Consider the following 24,009-nt stretch of genomic DNA (forward strand, 5'->3'; position numbering starts at 1 on the left):
ATCCAGAGGAGCAGCAGGACCTCAACAGGAGGAGATCCCCGCTCTCACCCAGACCACAGCCCTCGCCTGCACCAACAGGTTTTTCATTTCCTTTTGCTCTGGACTTGGGGGAGCCACAGGGGTCTTGGCACAAGGGCAAACAAACCCCCTTGGGTTTGTGCCCCAGGACACTGGGTTATACTGCTGGGTTTTTGTGAGTTGAAAGCAATTTCCCTTTTGTGTCAGGGTATTTATTGTAATATTATAAACAAATTTTAGCTCTGACTTATAATCTCTCTCATGGTGGGTTCATTTCTCCTGCTGGTTTGCCTTTAAACCAGCACAGGGGTTTAGGTCGTTGAAACATAAAACTGACTTTGTGTAATGGTCTGACCCATGGCTTCCTCAGTAACCATTGTATCTAAGGAAGTTCCAAGTATTCCACACGTGTCTTCCACGTAGTGGGGGGGGAGTGTTTTTAGGCTTCCTTCTCTTGGCTGAGGAGCTTGTGGGAGGTGGTTGGAGTCTGGTCCCTCCGGTTGTTGGTGGTTCTCCTGTCCTGGGTGAGATTGTTTCATGCTTGTTCGCCTTCCTTGAGGTTTTTAATTGTGTTTGTTTTGATTCATTCGGTTTCTTTAGGTTGGGTTGGTGTCTTCTCTATTTTCTGGCTAATCAATCCCCTTTTTTCCCTTTCCCTCTCCCCTGGGGGTGGGATCCTATGTACTGTGCATACAGTGTGGTTTGTAAATGTTAGAAAATATAATTTATTCTTTTTATTCAGTTCAGTTTCTTTAGAGTGCATTTCTTTTCAGTGGTTTTTTTCTTTCCTTTGCTGGGAAAGTTCTGGGAGGTGGAAGGGGGGCCAGTCCAGGGTTGGCAACAGTGAGGCCAAACCTGCGACACTTTGGGTGCACATTCCTGAGCTGTCTGGAAAATGAGCTGTGCCTTCGGTTTGACAGAGGGAGGACCAAACCTGGGATTTCAGAGAAGCTGTGGCTGCCCCATCCCTGGAAGTGTCCAAGGCCAGGTTGGACAGGGCTTGGAACAAGATGATCTTTAAGTTCCCTTCTATCCCAAACCATTCCATGATCCATCCATGCAGGGGTGCAGGGGCTGTGGCCAGGGCCAGCTCTGCTGGAAATGGGTCAGCTCTGCCAGAAGGTGGTGAAAGCTCAGCCATGATCCCAATGCCAGGTGTGATGATGTGCAGGCCATTACTTCTTCCAGACACCTCCTATGTGAGACTCTGCTCTGAATGACACGGTTTGTGCCAGGTGGGGTCACTGAGGGCCAGGGAGAGCTCACATCTTGCTGACCAAGATGTACAGGGGTAATGTCCAAGTTACATGGGCAGAGCCAGCCATGCCCTAAGCCCCAGCTCTGCCAGAAGCTCCCATGGGTTGTCACACTAATAATTTCTTCATTTAACCTTGAATCTTCTCATTGTGGAAGATGGAGGAGTTTAGTCTCAGGCTAATACTGAGTTTGAGTCACAGGAAAGGGTAACAGTGAGGGGTTTTTAAATCATGATGTGGCATTGCCATTGGATTTATCTCTAGAATTGCCATGGTAGGTGGCTATAGATGTGCCAGTGGAATAGGATGTACTCCTAAACTGGGGCCAACAAACTAAACTTTGACCAACAGACTCTGTCTGGACCTGACAGAGCTTTTTAAAACTCAGTAGAAAATGGCTCCTGGCATTCCAGCAAATCCTGGGATGTGTTGGCAGGATGCTCCCTCTGCCTCCACCAGCCCTGCTCCTCACTGGAGCCTGCCCCCATCACAGGGGGAGCCTGTGCTCGGAGCACAGACAGCTCTGCACATCCCAAAGCTGTGAGTCCTGGGAAGCTGCTGCAGCTGTTTGCCAGAGGAGAGCTGCAGAGCAGGCAGCTGCAGGAGTGCAGAGAGGGGGTAATTAGATTGGTGACTGTGTTTGCCCCATCGACAGGATGCGTTCAAGCGCTTTCCTCTGTGCTCTTAAACTTGTCCTTCTCAGGAGAATGTTTTCACTCCATTGCCATCTCCTCTGTGCCTGCTCCTGGGGGTCCCCAGCAGTGAGCTGGATAGAAAATCTATTGATTCTGTTCCACAGGCCCTGAACAAGGGAAGGTAAGTGCTCCCCAGCCAATACCTCTCAGTTATTTCCTTTAGGTTGTTGCTCACATGCCCTAAATCACAGCGGGTGGTGAAAGAACAAAAGAAATGAGCTGGAGAAACTCTGGCCCAGCAGGTCTAATCCTGCCTACAGCACCACCATTGCTTTGGCATTAAGGAACTCGGAGAGGCCAGATGCCTGTGGAGAAGAACACTCCATTTCCAAGACTGTCCAAATTGGAGGAGGGGAAATAGCAAAGAGCAGGGAGATGGAGCTGATAAGCTGTGTTTGAAGTTCCTCTGCTGCACTGAGGACCTTGGGTAACACTCACACCAGCGAATTTGGCCTCCAGAAGTTACACTGTTGTCTTAAGAACTGCGAGATGATGATGACCATTATTATTCCTAATTAACAATGCTGGAGTGCAGGTGCTGAGCCTTTCCTGAGGAGCTTTGCTTGGCTCTCAGCGGAGTTCCCCATGAGCCAGCCTATCATAGAATAATAGAATGGATTGGGTTGGAAAAGACCTCTGAGATCATAGAGTCCAACCCTTGGTCCAACTCCAGTCCCTTTACCAGATCATGGCACTCAGTGCCACGGCCAAGCTCAGTTGAAAAACCTCCAGGGATGGGGAATCCACCCCCTCTCTGGGCAGCCCATTCCAATCCCTGAGCACTCTCTCTGCAAAGAAGTTTTTTCTGCTCTCCAACTTCAATTTCCCCTGGCAGAGCTTGAGGCCATCGTGCCCCCTTGTCCTATTGCTGAGTGCCTGGGAGAAGAGACCAACCCCCACCTGGCCAGAACTTCCCTTCAGGGAGTTCCAGACAGTGCTGAGGTCACCTCTGAGCCTCCTCTTCTCCAGGCTAAACAGCATTTCCCATACAGCATTTCCCAGCCAGCAGGACTGCAAGGTCAGGGGCCAAAGCAGCGTGGAGGAGGCTCAGCAGTGTTGGCCTTGACTAACAGCTTCACACCCAGCTGGCTGATGGTCCAGAGCCTTGTGGTGCTGAGCCTGAGGGCAGTGTTGGACCTGATTTAACGAGGGCTTTCCCCACAGAGCACTGAGCCCGTGTGGACAGGCAGAAGATGAAGGAGGTATAATTTTTTTACAAAAGCCATGGCTGGCCAATGTCTTAGGTAATAAATGCTGTGAGCTGAGGAATGCAGCCTTGTTATTGCCTGGCTGAGGGGAATGAATTCTGCACACTGGAGTTTTCTGCCCAGGCGTCGGTGACTTCTTACCACCCCATAGGTATTTCTGTATTTCAGCAAAATTCCCCACTTCTAATCTGGATAGTCCGTGCTGGGTGGAGTGCAAAACCCACATTGTTAACTCCGGATAACGGTAATTAAAAGAAAATAAAATCAAAGGTGCTCAGAAAAGAAATGGAAAATTTTTCTGTGGAAGCCAAAAGATTGTATTAAACTTCGGTGGTTTAATAAAATATTATGAAGTTTGGGAGCATATTTTACCCAGGACTTAATCTGTTTATACATCTAAAAAAGTAAATAGAATATCACTTTACTTGACCACACAGCAAACCTGATATAGGGGGGCTGCTCCACTGTGTGTATTTCTTGGGGAATTCCTTCCCCCTCGGGTTTCATGCAGTGCATCATGAGCTGGGTCCATTCCTGAGCTACCAGGTCAAGGAAAGCAGGAATTCATCCAGCTTGGTGGAGAAATGCTGTGGATGTGGCAGGGCCAGGGCCAGCCAAGGGGTGAGTGTTGGGGGAGTTGGGAAGACCTGACAGCTCAGGGATTTTTGCAATTTAAAGAACAGAGTATGACACTGACCTTGCTGAAGAAACAAGACAAGAGGTGGTGGAAACGATGCCTACAATGCCACTGGAGAGTTCACAGAAGGTAAGAAGGAGTGAGTTTGGTTTAGGAGACTGAAATCAGACACAAATGGGTAATTTTGTGTTTTTCCCCCCTTTTTCATAAACCTGCCCCCACTTTCCAGGTTGCTGCTGCCAGCAAAAAGAGAGCACAGCCTCTCAGTACCCGTAAACTTTATTAAATGTGTGCTTTTTCATTCTTAAATTAAATTAAAATCAGTCTGTTTCATACTGAAATAGCACCAAAGGGAGAAGGATGACAGTATCACCAAGAGAAGGGGAGGGAGGAGGGAAAACCCAGAAACTGTTATATATGACCAAGAATTTTTTTAATAGTTAAGAAAATGGGAAATCTTTTCCCCTCATCTGGAGACCTTACACTGTGTGTGTTGGTGTGGGAGAACCAAAGAGGCTGAGGATCAGTGTGAGTCAAAATCACACTGAGCAGGATGGGTAAGGCCAAATCATCACTGGAAATTTGACTTCTTAGTGCTGCATCCCAAAGACCACCCTGGCACCACACAGAGGAGTCCCATACAATGACCTTCATGGCACCTTGGTGGATATATTCTTCTAACTGTGTAAATTATTGAGTGGCAGCATTTCCACAGGAGTTGGTTAAACTCCTCATAGCATAAAATCAGCTCCAAGGACAAGGTGGGCACAGCAGCCTGGTCTTTACCCATCCAGGAATGGCAGCAATGGAATTTGAAGTGGGAAAAGGGCCTGGTTTTGTCTTGCCAAACTGCACTGCATTTCTCTGATATTTTCCAGGTGTGGCCAGTTGAAATAGAGAGCAGAGAACCTTCCCACAGCTCAGGTTTGGCTGAAAGCTGCTGCTGCAGTGGGTTAAAAGGAGGTCTCACCTTCAACCACCTTTCTGAATCTACAAGCCTCTCCAAAGCATGTCACCAACAGTGGGAAAAAACCCTGATGTTTCAAAGACTTTGGGGCAATCCTTGTGCTCAGTATCCCTGTGCCCAAGCTCCTGGTGGTTTCAGTGCAGGAGGGCTGTGGTGCCAATTTTGGGGCTGGGCAAGATGCTGTGCAGACCCCCAGAGACCCCCAGCCTGTTGGCCAAGGGCACCCGTGCAGTGCTGCAGGTGGGGGTGGTGAGTCTGTCTGCTCAGAGATCATGGAATCACAGAATGGTTTGGGTTGGAAGGGACCTTTGAAGGCCATGGGCAGGGACACCTTCCACTAGCTCAGGTTGCTCAGAGCCCTGTCCAGCTTGATCTTGAACATTCCCAGGGATGGGGATCCACAGCTTCTCTGGGCAACCTGTGCCAGGGCCTCACCACCCTCATTATAAAAAACTTCCTTATGATGAATTTGGCACTTGATGCTGACGAGATGCCTCCTAAAGTTTGGTGGGGTTTTATTTTGGTCTTAAAATACATGTTCTAAACCCCAAATGTCTCATGGTATACAAGCCTAAACTTCATCAGTGCCTAATGGCAGATTTCATTATTGAGACCTGAAGCATTTTAATACACCTGATTAATATCTCATAGTTAATGTATTGATTTTTCTGCTTTAAAAAACCCCAAAACACTTTAAGGTCACCTTTTTATTTATAGCTACTTTTGCTTTCCCCTCCAATGCACACGCTCAGCACTGCAGGCCCAGGAGAGGTGCAGGTTTCAACAGTTTACTTCCAATTCTTCTTAAGTTAAAATAATCTAAACTTCATGGCTGGATTTTCAAATAAGCCTAAAGAGTTTAGAGGCTTAAATGCTATTAGAGTTCAAAGCAATTTTGCTTGCATGACCTCTTTTTAAAAGCCATTGTTCATACGTGGAGGGATTTTCAAAAATACTTCTGGCCCAGATCAAACCCAATCAATCACAGTCTCAGCTCCCTAAATAGTTTTACAAGGTGTGCAGCCAGGGATTCAAACCCTCAGAAACGAGGGGAAGTAAAACATTCAAGCATTTAGGGGGAAAGTATGTCTGTGTGGCCAAGTTCAATGTGCTGGGAAGAGTTTTTTCAAGGCACACATGATGTCCTTGTGCACACATAGCAAAGCTCTGCTGATTTACTGACAGGGATTTGGTGGCAATTGTAGAAACTCATTTGTATGAATGTGCCTGGTATTGCTGTAGCTTGTGAAATATGGGCAGAACAATCTGTAGCACTTTAAAGCTGCTTTATACGAGTCTAAATGTGGCTGCATGGGAGACAGCAGCAATATAACTATATTGATTTTTTTTTAAGTCATACTCATAAGTGATATTTATACTTGTGTGCTGGTTTTGGCTGGGGTGAAGTTAATTTTGTTCGTAGGAGATGGTCTGGGACTATGGTCTGGATTTGTGCTGGAAACAGTATTGATAACCCAGGGATGTTTTCATTATTGCTGAGCAGTTCTTACACAGAGTCAGAGCCCTTTCTGCTCCTCACCCCATCCCACCAGTGAAGAGGCTGGGGAGGCACAAGGAGATGGGAGGGGACACAGCCAGGACATCTGACCCCAGCTGAGTCCAGACCATATGGCATCATGCTCAGCATATAAAAATGGGGGAACTGGGAAGAAGGAGGGGATGTTTGGGGTGATGGCATTTGTCTTCTCAAGTCACTGTTACATGTGACATCGCCCTGCTGTTCTGGGGCTGCCTGAGCACCTCCCTGCCATGGGAAGTGAGGGATGAATTCCTTACCTATGAAGCTGTTTTTATCTCAGCCTACAGGTTTTCTCAGATTTACTCTTCTAATTCTCTCCCATCCCACTGGGGAGTGAGTGCAGTGTGGGGCTGAGACCCCAGCTGGGGTTAGACCATGAGAACTTGTCAAAGGCATGTACATATTTTCCCAACTTAGTTTTCCTTGAAATACAAAAGAAACAGCACACTTAAACCTTCTTGCCAGCTGGGAAGACCTCAAACTTTGTGCTTCACTGGTGCTGGCATAGTTTGGTTGTGACTATGAGTGAATGATGCCTTGTCCTTGCCACCACCTTCACTTTGGCATTTGAATGGAACACCACAGGGTGAGATGGGTTGTGTCCATCTTTCATTTCTGCTCCTACAGGCCTTGTTTTTAGAATATTTTTCCCAATAATTACACCTCACCCCACCCCCATTCTTTTGGCTACACTGTAAGCAAACTTCCCCTTGATCTGGCCAGCATGTGCAGAGAGCAGATTGCTCCCATCACCTCCAGTAATACACTGGGGAGACAATGACCAAGAGCCCAACATTCTTCCAGCTTCTCCTGATTTGAACTGCAGAGATGCTGGGAGGGACCATGAGCTCATGGAGCCAAAGCTGTGTGACCATCTCTGATGTTCTCATGTCATCTCTTGCATGAACACTGAGGGGCTGAAGGGAGGCAAGGAAGACAAAGGGCTGTTGGGGGTCTGTGTGACACCTCATGGGCCTTTCTGCTGTAAGGTGTTTGCAAAGGGCAATTAGGCAAAATGCTGAGCCAGATGGGCACTGCCAAAAAGGGGCTTGGAAAGGGACACAATGGAACAAGAATGCTGGGAAGGGGGTGAAGGGATCAGTGGAGGCAGTGAGGGTGGCACTGAGCCATGCCATGCCAGGACAGGCTGCTGAGCACAGCCCAGCTTTGGTGCCTCAAACCCAGCATCACTTCACCAGTGGGGGACATGGAAACCTGGGCTCAGGTAGAGCATTGGGTTGACAACAGTGGGAGAAGCTCCTGAAGCTTTGCAACACTAGGGAAGTTATTTTCATTCCCTTGGGAAAAGGGCTTTGCTTGGCAAAACCCTGTGGGTTTGTGTCTTCAGGGCACAGAAAGGTCCCAGGACTCTGCATCCTTGGGAAGAGAGGGAGATGTGTAAGGATGGCCTGGAAGGTGGCTCAGGGCAGCCAGGAGAGGATGTGGCTCCACACCTGCAGTGGAACTCGGGGCTGCGAGGCTGAGTGGCCTCCAGGATGTTTTCATAACTTGCCTCCCTCTTGGGTTAAATTGTAATTTCAGATACAATTCTCTCTGGACTCCTTGAAATCTCTGCTCTGCTGTGGTTTTATTAAGATCTTGGCTGGAGTGCAGGCAGCCAGCAAACTTCATCCTCAGCCTTCTTCCTAACAACACTCCCAGGTGATCCCCCACTTTGTTTTACTCTGTGAAGGACTTTTCAAAGCTGGACTCTGGAGAGTGTTGTGTTTATGCAGCACCAAGTGATAATTGGGTGCTCCTTTAGCTCAGAAAAGGCTGGAGATAAGAGCTCACAGATAAATGAGACCATGGTAACACAAGATCCTGCTTCACTAATAGATTTCTGTCACTGAGACATTTTTACTGGCCAAAAAAAGGTGATAAAGGAGATTCATTATGCCTGACAATTTTTAAAGCCCTTCACAACCAATGCTCTTGTTTCTGCTTCCTGCTTGGTTCTCAATTAGGACAGAATGATTGTCTTCTCATTCCCCTTTCTGGACATGCATTTTGTTCACTTTTTCCCAACTCTACTATATTTATGACTGGCCCAACTTAAAACATTCATTATTAGGGCTTAAATTGCATCTGCAAGACATCAAGAAGTTTCCTGCACTCATGTGATGAGATGCTCAGTCCCCCATCACCTTAAAGACTGATGTGCCATGAGCATCATCTCAGTGTGGACCTTCCCATTCCATCCCTTCCCATCCCTTCCCATCCCATCCCATCCCGTCCCATCCCGTCCCGTCCCGTCCCGTCCCGTCCCGTCCCGTCCCATCCCATCCTGTCCCATCCCATCCCATCCCCCAAATCCCTTCAGATGGGCCTCCCTTGGAAATGGATTCTGCTGTCAGTGCAGCAGAAGGGATGTAATAAACTCTGGTTTAGAGCCAGCTCCTGTGAATGAGGCCTTTTGACTACCTGGCAATTTTCATCATAGAGTTAAAAGAATCATTTGTTTCCTTTCCCTTTTGGCTACCAAAATTATTTTGTCTCAAAACAAAACAAAGTATTATTGGTTTTGGCTTCCATAAGAGGAAAAATAAGTTTGGTTGATGAAAAGAGCTTGATTTACAGGGGGTAAAAGTGAAAAAAAAAATTGGATAAATGAAGAAAAATTGACCAAATGTTTCATGCAATAAAAATAATCCCCTAAGGTAAGGTTTGGAAAGCCAAATTGGGTATTAAGCCTCCTTTGTTTTATTGTCAGAAGTGGTGAGGTCTGGCCTAAATTGGCACTTGCAAGCCAAAATCTGGCTGACCTTTCAGGTAGACCCTGAGCCCCCCAAGCGCCCCTGTCACTTCTAGAAACTTTGCACCTGCATTTTCTTCACAGAGGCAGCACTAAACCTTGGGCCCACTGAAGGAAAGCAGCCAAGCTGCAGGTGAGGTCAATAGGACCAGGATGCTGTTCACAACCTCCTTTTCTGGACGGACACATCACCTCTTCTCTGAGAGAAGAAAGAAAACAAAGCAGCGAGAAAAGAAAAAAATAAATCAGAGCAAATCATGTTTCAGCACAACTATTATTTTTTTTCTGCATTTTCCCCCTCTCTACTGATATGTAAAAAAAATATATATTATATTATATTTTCCTTTTCTTAAATTATTTTTTTCAGGCTCAGTCCCAGCCGAAGTCCTGCCCCGTCATCTGGTAGAACTTCATGTTGAAGGGGCGGTAGAAGTCCCGCAGCCTCTGCACCACCTCCTGGTCGATGTCGGGGTGGGTCCTGCCTTTCGTCTTGCCCAGGCAGTGGGGTTTGCTGCTGCCTTCCGCCTTCTTCAGGCACGGGAACCCCTTGGTTTTGTTGAAGTAGAAATGTTTGTCGGTGATGATCCTCTTGAGGCCCAGAAAGTCCTGGACCCTGCCCAGCTCCCCCGCGGGGTCGCTGATCAGCCTCTCCCCGCTGACGAAGAGGATCTGCCCGATGGGGAAGTAGAGGAGCCAGTTCTCCAGGTGCTTGGCGTAGATGCCAATCTGGATGGCGCTCCACGAGGTGTCGATCAGGCCCGTAGTCCTGTTTTTGAAGGTCAGGCTCTCAAAGGTGGGGATATCAGGCTTCTTGGAGAGCGTCTGGGTGTAGTCCGAGATGGCTCTGGTCACGGGGTCCCGCACCACCACGATGAGCTTCGTGCCCTTGGACATGGAGGAGATGCGGGCTGGGGCCTCCTTGGTGACGAAGTAGCTGGGGGTCTTCTCCATGGTGATCTGCCCCTCCAGCGTCCTGGGCATCAGGTCCCTGAGATAAAGGGAGAGAGGGACACGTTAGTGCCAACAGCCCCTGGGCAGGGTGGGGGAGCTGGGTGTGGGCAGAGCTCTGGGGATGTCCTGGGTACCAAGGGCAGGATGGTCCTGAGCCTTGTGCCTCCAGCCCAGCTCTTTCCTTGTGTGGGTTGTCAGGAGGTCCGTAATGCTCTGATTCTGCAAAGATCTGAGCTCATTCCTGATTTCCCACTTCCTTTGGCTGTTCATTTACCTAGAATTAGACCTGAATTCATTGCCCTCTTCAAGGCCTCCCCTCTTGATGGGATCCCACCTCCTCTTGCAATGGCACTGTAAGAACACAGCACATCTCTATGATCCCAATGCCCTATCCCTTTAAATTCCTTCCTGCCCACACTGGGCTTTCCTGCACAGTGGCTTAAATTCCCCGGAATAACAGTAAATTCCTGGAGTAACAACACTCCCTTCCTTCAGGACAGAGAGATTTTCAAGGACCAGGATGCAAGACTTTATCTTTTCATATTTTCCAGGTGGCAGCAAGTTGGTGCCACAAAAAAATGTACAACATCAGCCCTCCTGACCTCAGCAATTTCCTTCTTTCACTTGAAAACATCCCCCACACAGGCTGCTTTGGGAAGCTCTCCTAGATAGGAGTGGGAAGGGGCTGAGGGCAGGGTCCTCCCTGCTTCAATGTCCCCTTGAGAGTTCAGAGCCCTCCTGGGCCAGGAATGGATGTGGCTTGCTAAAGGACCACAGGATTTGGTGGCAGGATAACCAGAGCCCCCCACATTGAACAAGCCAAGCCAGGAAAGTGTAGGAGCCATATGAGCAACCAACTGCTCCTCTTGGGCACTCCCAGCTCTGCACCTTGCTCCACCTTGCCTTGCCACAGCCCATGCCCTCACACATCACCCTGGGTACCATCCCCAGCCAGGAGCCAGCACCTACAAAATGCCAGTGATTCACACCACCATCATTTGGTTACAGGAATCCAACCTCTGTAGTTGATCTTCCAATGCTCCCGTCCTTCCCAGGGGGAATGGGAGATGGATGGCAGGGGGCTGCAGCACCAGGGAGGTTCACAGCAGTGCCACCAGCAGTTCTCATGGCAACTGCAGCCCCCCACACCCTGACCCCTCGGCTCTGACCCCACTGAGGCCACAACACCCGTGCTCAGTGATGAACTGCTCCGTTCCTGCTTCGCTGCCACCGTCCTGCAGCAGCAACATCTGGTTTGCAAACCTGTGCAATATGCCAGCAAAATTAAACTCATCTATCAAAAAAGCAACAATGAAAAGCCAACAACAGCTAAAAACACCAATAACAACCAAACCCCAGGCTGTTATGTTACAAATGAGAGAGCAAGGAATGACCCTTCCCTAAAGCAATTCCCTTTGCAACCACATTACAGAGGCTGAGCAAAGACATGGTCCTAGAGAAGCCAAATCTTCGCTGAGGGTTTCTGTTTGGGGGAAAATCCAAGAATTTGGGACATTTAGGACGGAAAACAAACAAGCTGAGGGATATGAGAGAGCTCTCACATGTGCTGAAAGCTGTGAAGACATAAAGGGAATCACTGCTGAATTAAAGGTGGCCTTTGCCAAGCAGACATAATTCTGTGGTGGAATGTGCCATCACCTGATGTTGCAAAGGCCAAAACCGTAACTGGTTCAGAAACAGACTGGCCAAATTCATGGTGGCTGAAATAAATGGGTGGCAGTGAAATGTGGGAGTCCCAAAGCCACTTGAGTCATGGGGAGCTCCCAAACCCAACTGCCCTCAACTGGGAGGAGAGAACAGGAGGAGACCTACACTTGTGTGTCGATACCTGATACCAGCCACCATCTAGAAGGAGGTACTGGGCTGGAAGTCTCTTTGCTCTGGCCTGGTGCAGCTGGTTGGATGGGTTTTGCTCAGGGCAGCCTCACTGTTCACAAGGGCATGGAGTGATAGGACAAGGAGTGATGGCTTAAAACTGAAAGAGGGCAGGTTTAGATTGAATATTGGGAGGAAATTCTTCCCTGTGAGGGTGGTGAGGCCCTGGCACAGGTTGCCCTGAGAAGCTGTGGCTGCCCCATCCCTCAAGGTGTTCCAGACCAGGAACACCTTGAGGACAGGACTTGGACAGCCCTCGGACAGGGCTTGGAGCGACCTGATCCAGTGGATAGTGTCCCTGCCCACGGCAAGGGAATGAAACAAGATGATCTTTAAGGTCCTATCTGACTCAAACCATTCTATGAATCATTCTATGAATCACCTTTTTCCCCCCAGGTGCACCAAACTCACAGTTCTCTGGTGTTGCCCTGCAGTGATTGGATCATCTGGAAGCAACTGAACCCTTGAAAGGGTGAAGGAACCAGGGCATACCCCCTTCTCCACTGCCTGCCAGCTCCGTCCCCACTGGCCCTGCCCCTGTAACAGCCTCTTGCAACTCAGAGTTGCTCCTCAGCAAGAGCCGGGGTCACTGAACCAGCAGCAGGACAAGGGCAGTGGGATGGCACCGACTTCTGTTTGTGTTCTGGTAAGAGTTGAAATCTCAGCTGTGTCTTCCCAAGGAGCAGATCAATCCCTTCCACAGCAAGGCTGCAACACAAAGTGTCCTTCAGTGCCCAGGAATGAGCACACACCTCTGGTGGGCAGGGACACACCAGGACCACGGGAATGTGCTACCACAGCATTGGGGAGATTAATTAATTACAAAGGGCATCTTTCATGGACATAAACAGTTGCCTGGAGGCCTCCTTGGACTAATGGCATCTGATTTTATTGCAAAATAGCCACTTGAAAAGACAAGAACCACAAAAATGTTTTTGGCACGAGCTGCCACCAGCAAGCCCTGCCAGAATAAATGGATTTTGTTATTTTAATTTTAGGAGAGCCCCGAGCTTTATTTCATTACTTAATAGGGGAGGAAGACTTTCCTCCAAGGGAGCATTTCAGCCAGGCATGAATATTCATATCTGGTCTCTTGCAGGTCCAGACTTTGTTTCCAGCACTGGTGTCCAAGGTCTAAGACAGCTGGTCCCGTGTCTGGCCAAAAACCCTGGAGGCAGCTCATGATGGGGGTTGTGGCCCCTTCCTCACACCAGTGGGCTTTGCAGGACTTCACTTTGGTAATGGAACAGCTTGGATTTGTCTTCCCTGGGAGCTGCTGCAGCAAAGCCTCCAGCTCCTGGCCAGGGTGGGAGAGGCAGAGTCCTGGAGGACCAGGATGGGGTGATGCTGTGCATGGGCTGAGCACCAGGATTAGGGTGACAGGTCCAAGTGATGCACCTGGTGCTGCCCAGGGATCTCCTGATGCACTTGGTCTGCCAGTCCTTGATGTCAGCACTTTAGTGCTGGGGTCACACTGGGACATCCCAGTAAGCGGCTCCCGACCCTCAGACACTCCAGCTGTGGGAGCTGAGCTTTGGTGTCATGTTTATTGTGGCTTTTGTAACTCTTTGTGGACTGTACAATGAGGCCTTTAAAAAGCTGGACTCTAAGTTTTCCCAGGGTGTTGGCTCAACCCCCTCCCTGGAGATCAGAGTCCATAGAGATGTTCTCTGATCTCAAGTCTCTGTTCTTATCAAGAGCATAACTCCAGGGAAGAAATCATGTCAAAAAACCAGAATAAGATACAAGACTCCCTTCCCACAACACTGAGTACTCAAGGGCTGTGTTTCTGGCAGTTCAGCTTGGAGAAGCAGAAGCAATGATAGGTGTTGGTGGTGTTTGCCACCAGCCCATGCTGGGTACCCACCTTGGCTCCATCAGGGGCCAGGAAATGCATCAGAACAGCTGCTTTGCCTCAGCTGACCTGTGCTGCTGTCCCATCAACTCGAAGAAGCTGGTTACTGGCAAGAAAACAAGCACTGGTTGTTCCAGAAATGAGATTTCTGGGAGGGGATAGCCTGTTTCATGTAGGAGGAGAAGCCCTGAGCTGCTGTTTCCCACAGAGGTTGGAGCAGCTTTAGGTCACTGGATTCAGAAAACCCAACGTGAGTTTGCTGTTTGAAGTCCATCTGCTGCTTTGCTCCCAGCTGGATGGAGCCATGTCCTGCTCAGGACCTCCTGGGCTCCTTGGCAGCATGCAAGACATGAAAAGAAGCTGTGGATGGACTTGCTGCAAACGTTTCCCACATAAATCTAGCCCAGATCTCTCTCCAAGGGAGGCTGATGTCAGTAGATAAGGGCAGCTCTTCACCAGGCCTCATGCCAGTGCAACCCAGAGCAATAAATAAAGCTGCTGTGACTCCAGGTCAGTCCCACGTGCTCTCTGGGCTCCAGTAAAACCTGCCCCAACCATGTGCTAAGGGCAGGATTCATCTTCTCTTATTTAACCTCAGAAGGTGAGTTCCTTCTCCCTGGAAGTCCTTGTAAGACTTTAAAAATGATCAGCCTGCCAGAGCCCGGGTATCCAGGCTGGATGGACTGAAATGATCATCCAGAATGAGGTGGTGCCACAGAGAGGAAGGGTGGTCTCAACCCCTGCCCTGTGCTGGCAGGGTCAGCACTGCCCAGCAGCAAAGGGTCCTGCACCCCCTGCTCCACCTGAGGGCATGGCCAGGTCTGCCTTTGGCTCAGCTGCAGCAGAGAACTGAGTTTGTGCAGTGCCTGAAATGGCAACTGCCATGTCACTGAGGAAGAGGAGGATGCAGGGAATGGGTCTGGACCAGCACTGGGGTTTGAATCCTGCAACAGCACAACTGCTCAGTGCCAGAGCAGGGAACAGCCCAGGGGCAATGAGCAGTGGGAGATAAAGATCATCAAATGCTGATGGTCCTGGTCCTGGCACCAGCAAACTGGGGGTGGCATATGCTCCCCCTGACAGCCTCTGCTGTCCCTGGGGCAGTCACAGGTCACTCAGTGCAGGAGAGGAGAGCAGGGGGGGTCTGCAAGCACCACAGCAAAAATGGCACAGGTACAGCCTGAACTGCAAAACCACCAACAAATCCTGAGATGCAGAAAACCCTGCAGCCTGGGCATCTGCATGGCAGTGGCATCTCAGGGGCAATGCCTGTGTCCCTGGATCCCTTCAGGAATTCTGCTGGGCCACCTGAGTGCTCTGCCCACCCACCTGCAGCAGCAGCAAAGGAGGAGCTGCTGTGGCCGAGCCCCTTCTCCCCATGCCAATATATACCCTTATCTTTGGCCATGTTCCCACTGCTCTGGCCTCAGCCTTGAAAGGGCATTCAGGCCAGGAACTATCCACAGGATAAAGGATGGGAATGAAGCAGAAGAGATAAAGCCAGAACTCCACAGAGTCTGTTTACACAACCCTGGGCTTTCCCAAAGGTGCTGGTGACTTTGGCTATCAGGATCCTCCCACTACACAGCCTGTGAGGTGCCACGGGGTTATGAGATGCAGCAGAAGCAGAAGGGCATTGCTGACCCCTACCCTGAACCCCAAGACACCTTCCCTGGCCAGTCTGGCCTGGGGGACCTTGCTCCAGCCTCAGGGTGCTTTTTCATCTTTGCCACTAGCCTGAGCAGTGGGATACACAGAAGGGAATGGTGGGGAAGGAAAACCCCATGGCAGGTATTAGAGCATCTCAGGAGCCTCACTGAGTTGTCAGTGAATGTGATAACAAACTGCAAAGGAAAGTCTGCCTGCTGTTATTTTTTTCCTGGTTTGTTGCAGTTTGGTTTTGCTTCCAGTGCAATGTCCAGGGTTTAGCTGGGATTTGGAGCTCCCCAGCCTGCAGCTGCAGTGGGAAAGGAAGTGTCTCATGGGGGCAAGTGCTGTTTTTAAGGAAGTGCCACTGAAGAGGTCATCACAGGAAAAACTGGATCAAAGAAATGTTGTTCTTTCCAAAAGGGTCTGACAGCTCTGCAATCAGCTGTGGGACCCTGGATCCCCTGGAAGAGCCTTTCTGGCAAGGAAGGACCAAAATCTGCTCCCAGAAATGCAACACAGGCTCACAGGGAGGATTGGACCCTCTAGGCAGTGCTAGAGAAGCAAAACAGAGTGAAAATGAACTGGCTGAGAGGGTTTATTTCACATCTCACTTCTCTACAGAAACACTGCCAGAATTTCTGTCCCCAGGAAGGAGCCAGACACCAGGGTGATGGGCAGGTGGCACAGCTGGCAGTCCTGGGGAAACACCCTTCTCCAGCATGAAGCCATGGAACAAGGAGGCCAGGGAAGCTGAGGCATGGCCAGCACTGTGACTTGGTGCAGCCTCACCCCCCCCAGGGCACTGTGCATTCCTCCCTGGGCAGCTGCAGCCACCAGCAAATTGTCTTCTCCTCCCTCCACCATTTCTCTTTTTCTTCCAAATAATTTTAAATAGCGACTCTGCAACAGAAATTTATAAAAAACTCAAACTTGCTCTCTCAAATGCTTTCCTTCCCTCCCCCTCCAGCCCACACTCCCAGAAGTACCATTACAGCATGTACAGGAGATGACTGAAAAGAAAGATGCTCTGGCAAGAGTGATAACTTGATGTAACCAGGAGCGTGTATGTATATATAAATTAAAAAACACTGCCTAAAGAGATGAATTCCTCCCTCCCATGAGGCCAGTGGCTCAGCCCAGGGGCTGTGCTGCCCTGGCAGCTCTAGCAAGGCTCTAAATTTGCTTTGATGAGCTGTGAGGGTACATCAGAGTTAGCTGAACCTCCTGCTCTGCCTTCCTTTAGATCTCAGGTGAAATCAATTCATGGAGAGAAGCATTCCAGGAAATGGAGAAAAATGAAAAAAAAAACCCAAACCCTCCAAGAAAAGCTGTGGGACTGAGGAAGCTGAAAGGAAAGGGGCAAAGGATCAGAGAGGTCTGCAAGGAAAAAAGAAACTCCTCATTGTGTTGCTGGATGTAAAATCTAATCCTACTGGCATTAATAGCAAAAGGACACTCTTGCCACTGGTTCTAATGAGGATGGATTAGGCTGAGCCTGGAGCAAAGTAAGGGGCAGGAACAGTCCTGGGAGAGGACAATGAAGACCATGGGTCTCTCCTATCCCTACCCATCCTGATGCTGGGTAAAGACAATGCTCAGGGAAATCTCAGAGTTATTGGAGGGACCTACAACACAACCATCATTTCCTGGAGGATGTTGCACCCTCACAAAACAACTGCAGTCAAGTCAGGGGCTTGGGATTTCCTCTGTCTCTGCCCTTCTGCCCCCACAGAACCAGTGCAAACTGTGCAGGATGAGCTCATCACCTGATGGGATAAATGTGGTCCTGTTCCCTTGGCCATGGTTGGAAAGGTGTCTGGGAGAACTGCTTCATTTCCACAAGCAGGGAATGATCCCTGGATTATTTGTTTCCCCAGGATGTTCTGAGGACGCTCCTGGCACAGTGGCATGATCCCTGTGCCCAGCACAGCGAGGTCCCTCCCAGTACATGGGGGTTTTACCACCTCCAATGCTCCAGAGGGGTTGAAAAAAACTAAAGCATAGATGAAGCATGAAGAGAGTAGGTTTAGACTGGATATTAGGAAAAAAATTTTCCCTATAAGGGTGGTGAGGCCCTGGCGCAGGTTGCCCAGAGAAGCTGTCGCTGTCCCATCCCTGGTTCAAGGTCAGGTTGGACAGGACTTGGAGCAACCTGGGATAGTGGAAGGTGTCCCTGACCTGGGCAGGGAAGTGGAATGAGATGAGCTTTGAGAATCTTCTGACCCAAACCATTCTGAGATTCTATGAATACAGGTCTTTGTTGGATTGAGCTGTGCTGGGATGAAAAGGGCAGCTTTTAGAGCATGCAGGAAGTATGACCAATTTTAGGAACTCAAGAAAGTACCCCAAAACCCAGACACAGTAGCTGGCAGCCAGTTCTGAGCATGGGCACCTCCCCCTGTGCCAAAGCCGAGGCACAGTCACTGCTGGGTGCTGCAGGCACAGCCCTGGACACAGCCATCCCTGCTGGGGACACATGTGGCACACCACAAAGATGCCACCTTCCCAAACACAGCACTGTCTGAGAGGCAGGGCCCCCAAATGTGCCCTCTCTGTGCTTGCTGCTGGCACAGGAGCAGCCTCGGGAGCTCCCGAGCTCGTCCTCACGGCGGATGCCACTGTTTATTTGAGCAAGCCCTGGTATTTATGTATCTCATTACATCTGCAGCCAGCAGCATCTGTTTCCACGCTGTATCTGTCAAGCAGCACCTTATCAGCAGAGCTGCCTTCCCATCCCTCCCTGCACTCCTTCCAGTTAAGCTCCCTCTGAAGTGTAGGGTTGGCTTACAGCGCAACACAGGTGCAAACCTCCACCTAAACTGTAGCCCACAGGGCCCCCAAATTGTTTTCCCTGTCCCCTTCCAAACCCCCAGCAGTGACTATGGCTAGTGGTCCCAGCCCCAAATCCAGCCCACCCAGCAGGGCAGGGGGGACAGAGGGGCTGGGCAGGCAGCTGTGCCCATCCAGGCATCCATGCTGTGCCCATCACACCAGCATCCTGGCAAAGGTGTCTGTGAGTCCACCCAAGGGCTGAGCCAGGCTCTGGGTGGTCCTCCACAGACTCTCCCTATTGCATATGAAGCAGCACAGGCAGCTCCACTCCCTGCACCAGTGGGTTTAATCAGCTCAGCAGTTAAGAGAAAGACACTCCAGGAATCTCCCTGCCTGCATAACAGACTGGGACACAAAGCTCCCAGTGCAGCATTTGTGGGGGTAACTTCCAGTGTCACCCCACCATGAGGTCACAGCCAGGAAGCCTCTCCCCTTCTGAAGGGGCTGGGAAACCCATCAAAGGGATGCCGTGAAGAAAACAGTTTGTTTGCACTGTGTGTTACTGATAACTCCAGAGGTGGAGATTCTTCCTGGATCTCGGGCTGTGACCTTGGCCAGGAAGAGCAGGAACAATCCCGGGCCAAGGACAGGCCAGCTGAACAGGAAGTGGCAGTGTCCTCAAGATAAGGGGTTCATCTGCCCCCAGGAGACCCCCGTGGGACCAGACACACGCGTGACTTCACGTTGGCTTCTCTGGCCCCGGAGCGACGGGAGCAGGAGGGCTGTGAAGGGCAGGGGAACATTTGCACGCAAAGAGAGGCTGCATAGGAGGGCTCTGCTCAACAGCCCTGTGCCCCCACTGTGCTTTCAGTGCTCAGCTCCTGCCTCAGTGACCCCCTGGGAAGGGAGATTGCACTGATCAGAGCTAATTACAGCACGCAAACCCTCTGCCTAATTGCTCTGATCAATTATTGATGGGCAGAGCTCAGGCTCAGAGGGCAGCAGGTAAGCAGCGAGCCCTGTGCTCAGGCAGGTGCCTCCTGGCTCCTCGTGCTGAGAGGTGACCCTGCTGTCCCAGCAGCCTGTGACCAGTCTGGGAGAGGGAAATGTACTGAGAGGCTCCCAAAAATCTGCTGTGCTGGGAAACCCATCTGAGCATCTCCTGAAGGCCACCAGTGCCTAAGTGCTATCGACAAGCAGGAGCTCCCTGATGCCATTAGCTGTGCAAGCCATTGATTTTCTCTGCTGGAACAAGGAACTCATCAGAGCTGAGACAATCATGGGTGGCACCACCACCTCCTCTGAGCTGACCAGCTGGGTTTGGAAAAGGGGCGTTTTGTAGTTGCTTTCTCTCCAGTGGCTATTTGTTGGTAAAGTCCAGCCCTCTGCCTACCAGAGCAGATGAAGAGCTCTGGAGCCCTCAGCCACAGCCCCCTTTACCACATCTCCATCCTTTGTATGGGAATGCAGACCCCACTGGGCAGTTTCTGAAGGAGTTCTCTCTGATGGGGTTGGGAATGGGCTCATCAGCCATCTCTGCCACTGTCCTGCTCTTTACAGCATTACAGCTCATGGCATTCCCAGTAGCTTTGGAGAGAGGCAGGTTTGGGGTATGCCATGCACTGGGAAGCACAAACTCTGCCTGTCCCCATCAGACCTGAACCTGCACTCATCTGGTGTCTCCAGCACCATGTACCTCCCCCAGTGACAGCTTAACCCAGCAGTGGCAGGAACTCTTCAAGTAAGGCATGGGTTGTTTGTCAAACCCCTGCAGCACCAGCTGATTCTTACACAGCAGCAAATCAGACCCATAGTGATTTCATCATATTTCCAACGTAGTTCCCAAATGAAAAGTGATTCTCCATTTCCCAGCTGGATTTGCTTGGGTAAATTCAGACTTCTGGTGGCTGGTTCTGTTGGCTTTCGGGCGTTGCTTTATTGCAAGTGTGGTCTCTCTTAATGAAAATAGACACTCCTGCTCTCTTCGCCAGATGCCTCTATTATTGGGGGATGAAGGGCTGGACATGACTCAGCAATGTGTGTATCTGCAGCCTAGAAAGTCACCTGTGTCTTGGGCTGCATCCCCACAGCACAGGCAGCAAGGTGAGGGAGGGCATTCTGCGCCTCTACTCTGCTCTGGTGAGACCCCACCTTGGGTACTGCATCCAGCTCTGGGTGCCCCAGCATAACAAGGATGTGGAGCTGCTGAAGGGAGTCCAGAGGAGACCACAAAGATGCTCCAAGGGCTGGAGCCCCTCTGCTCTGGAGATGGGCTGGGAGAGCGGGGGGTGTTCAACCTGGAGAAGAGAAGGCTCTGGGGATACTTTAGAGTCCCTCCAGGAAAGCTGGAGAGGAACTTTGAACAAGGACCTGGAGTGACAGGACAAGTGGGAATGGCTTCAAACTAAAAGGGGGCAGGGTTGGATGGGATATTGGGAAGAAATTCTTCCCTGTGAGGGCGGGCAGGCCCTGGCACAGGTTGCCCAGAGAAGCTGTGGCTGCCCCATCCCTGGAAGTGTCCAAGGGCAGGTTGGACGGGGCTTGGAGGAACCTGGTCTAGTGGAAGGTGTCCCTGCCCATGGCAAGGGGTGTAAAAAGATATTTAAGGTCCCTGGACAAACCTCTTTGTGATGCTATGATTATTCTACAACCTGGTGACTCCCCTTTATGCCGTATAATGGCAAAGGAGGATTTTCCAGCTGAAACAAAGGGCACAATCCTTTTACATCCTTGGAAGCTTCTCTTTTCCAAGTGCCATTCAAGAACTCCCTGTTGCACTCCCACCATGCACAGGGTCAGTCACTAATTGGAGGTGGAAGGCAGAGGACACTCAGTGTGTGGCTGGACATGAGGTCCAAGTGACCCAGTATCTGACATAATTAACCTCAACCTCCTTCCTCCCTAAGGGCACCCCTGAAGTCTTACACAGGTACATCATCCCAAACATCCTTCCAGGTGCTGCTGGTGGCCTCTGGGGGACCAGAACTACATGTTCCCCCACCTGGCCCCAGGTGAACCCTTTTGAGGGGCTCAGTCCAGGGCAGAGGGGTTGGTACTGGGGAGAACCTCCACCCCCAAACCAATAACCACCTCATGTGTCTCTCACTCCAGGATCTCCAAGATCACACATTTCAGCCCTGACTAAGCAAATCATCTTAAAGAGGAAGGTTAAAGAACTGTTTGTTATTGGAAGTGTCTCCCTCTTATTTTTTGATAAATTAACTCCAGCTTCATTACTTCATGATATATTTCCCTTGACATTTAATTATACTTACCCCAAACACATTAAGCCAATCAGTCTGAACAGCTTCTTATTAATATGCAAATTTTTCCTTTGAAAAGCCATGAATCTGTGAAAAATCTCTTTAGGCTTCAATTAGGCCCATTTGGGAAGTTGGGAAATCCCCAAGAAATACCCTCCTGGTCCAAGGCTGGAGGGGACTGGGGGTCCAGCCCCACAGACACTCCCCAGTGCCTGGTTTGGGGACAGGAGAAGGAAATGCTGCCACACACTAAAGCACCTTCTCAGGCCTGGAGACATGAAGATGGGAGGCCGAATCCTGCAAACCAACATGGTGTGGGCAGGTTATCCCCATGCCAGTCCCTCTCCATGGGACCTCCTCTGTGCCAGCCCTGGAGATGCTGTGATCCAGAGAGATCCTCTGCTGGGACCACAAAGCGGAGCTTCACGTGGGAGCTGCAGAAGATTCCGTGAAGTCTCAGCTTTTAGCCAAACAAACAGGAATCCGGTTCCCCCGGCGCCACGGGCAAACGGGACATGATTTGCATTAGGCAAATAAATTGAACCACACAATTAACCATCTGCCCTGGAACAGATTTAGGCTTTGCTTTAAAGCATCACTTCCAGCCTCCCTGCGCTCTCACATCCGTCTGAACGCCGCAGGATTTTCTGCTAGGAAACCAACGGGGAATAAATTCACTGAATCATTCCTATAAATAATTGGAGAGAAACATCAGTGTAGGTACTCCAGCTCCGGTGGCCTTTGGCCTCCTGGATGCGTTTCCTGTGGATTACGACAATGGGCAAACCTCAAAACCGCTTCAAAACCTTCCAGACCCTCCAGTTCCCACCAAAAGCCTTTAGTTGCTAAACCAACATGATTTCCTGGGAGCTGCTGAGTGCCACATCATCATGCCGAGAAAAACTTACCCATTTCATCTTATTTCAGAAAAGGTTGCAGGGTTGGTTTTTTTTTTTTTAAATACGTTTTAGTGTAGTTTTTTTATTCCCTGCAGTCAGACATCAAGATCGGAAATACACTGCAATCAGTGTACTATATAAATAGTCCAATTTTGGAAAACTGCTCTCATGAGCAATAAAGAAACCCAATTTACTATGCACTATAATAAAAATATCTCTTTTAGCATATAAATCAAACCAAAGTGAACAGATAAAAAAAAAAATAAACTCAACCCCCCTGGTTTCTGCCCAGGGGAAGGGCTCGCCTGCCCTGTGTAAATACATGCAAGAGCAAATCTGTTAAAAATTGCAGCCACCACTTTGTTTTCTAAAGGTCCCAGTTTATCCTTCGGCAGAAGAAGGAGGGCTGGGGAGAGGTCGGCCAGAAACACAATCCTTTCCTGTATAAACACTATAGCCTGTGCTGATTGTAAGTGCATCATATGGTATATATTTTATGTGTGTATATAGAGAAAGAGAAAGAGAGATTTTTCAAGCCAGTCAGAGACACAAAGTGATCTTATATCATCTAAAACCAACAGTCATACTTGGACTTCTGGCAGTTTTCCTTGCAGTCGTCCCTGCCACCCCCTGGCCCTCCCTCCTTGGGCTGCCGTCTGCCCCCATTATTTTTCACAAAGGCATATAAATCACTGTGGAAACTCTTATTATCTTATTTTCCCTCTGCTTCTCTCGTGTCTGTTTTGAGAAAAATTAATGCATTTGTCTCCAGAAAAATGTGCAGTCTCTATAATTCAGTTTTAAAACAAGCACAACTAGCAAATGGATAGACCTTGGTTAGGAAACTCATTTTTCATGCCAGTAATTGAACCCTTCCCTTCGATTTTTCCTTTGGGTGTTGAAGACAACCGATGCCTTTCTGGAATTTGCTGAGGTCTCAGAAAGGTTGAAAGACAAGACAGACAGACAGATAGAAAAAGCAGAAGGCAGAAAGAAAGGAGACAGAAGGAAAGGATAAGAAAAAGATGAAAAGGGAGGGGAGGGGAAGGGAGGGGAGGGGAGGGGAGGGGAGGGGAGGGGAGGGGAGGGGAGGGGAGGGGAGGGGAGGGGAGGGGAGAGGAGAGGAGAGGAGAGGAGAGGAGAGGAGAGGAGAGGAGAGGAGAGGAGAGGAGAGGAGAGGAGAGGAGAGGAGAGGAGAGGAGAGGAGAGGAGAGGAGAGGAGAGGAGAGGAGAGGAGAGGAGAGGAGAGGAGAGGAGAGGAGAGGAGAGGAGAGGAGAGGAGAGGAGAGGAGAGGAGAGGAGAGGAGAGGAGAGGAGAGGAGAGGAGAGGAGAGGAGAGGAGGAAAGTCCAAAGCAAATCACAAAACCTTGGCTGTCTCTGTAGAGAGACCTTGGGTAGCCCCAAGGCAACCATACCAAATGAATTTTTCCAAAAACTGGTGGTGATTTGGAAGGCTCCTCCAGTGCACAGGCTGCTGAGGGAAGCCATCCCCATCATGAACCCAGAGAGCTTCAACCTGTCCCCTGCTCAGCTGCCTGCAGACCTGGGGACCACCAGCCCCGTTGTGTCCTGCAAGCACCCCAGGCCCAGATGGGGACACACACTGTGTGGTTGATGCCAATGGTTTCATCCTGATGCCTCTTCCT

At 49.9% G+C, this 24,009-nt stretch overlaps 1 protein-coding gene across 1 annotated transcript in view; it reads right to left on the reverse strand.

Annotated features, from left to right (window-relative positions):
• Positions 1-9,331: 9,331 nt before the first annotated feature.
• Positions 9,332-24,009, reverse strand: part of LOC139680694 (heparan sulfate glucosamine 3-O-sulfotransferase 3A1-like) — a 35,650-nt gene continuing 20,972 nt past the window's right edge. The window contains exon 2 of the mRNA XM_071573562.1: positions 9,332-10,064. Within this exon, the coding sequence (XP_071429663.1) occupies positions 9,446-10,064 (619 nt within the window). The 3' untranslated portion in view covers positions 9,332-9,445. The remainder of the gene's footprint in view (positions 10,065-24,009) is intronic.

This window comes from Pithys albifrons, chromosome 19 (genome assembly GCF_047495875.1).
Source record: "Pithys albifrons albifrons isolate INPA30051 chromosome 19, PitAlb_v1, whole genome shotgun sequence".
NCBI lineage: Eukaryota > Metazoa > Chordata > Aves > Passeriformes > Thamnophilidae > Pithys > Pithys albifrons.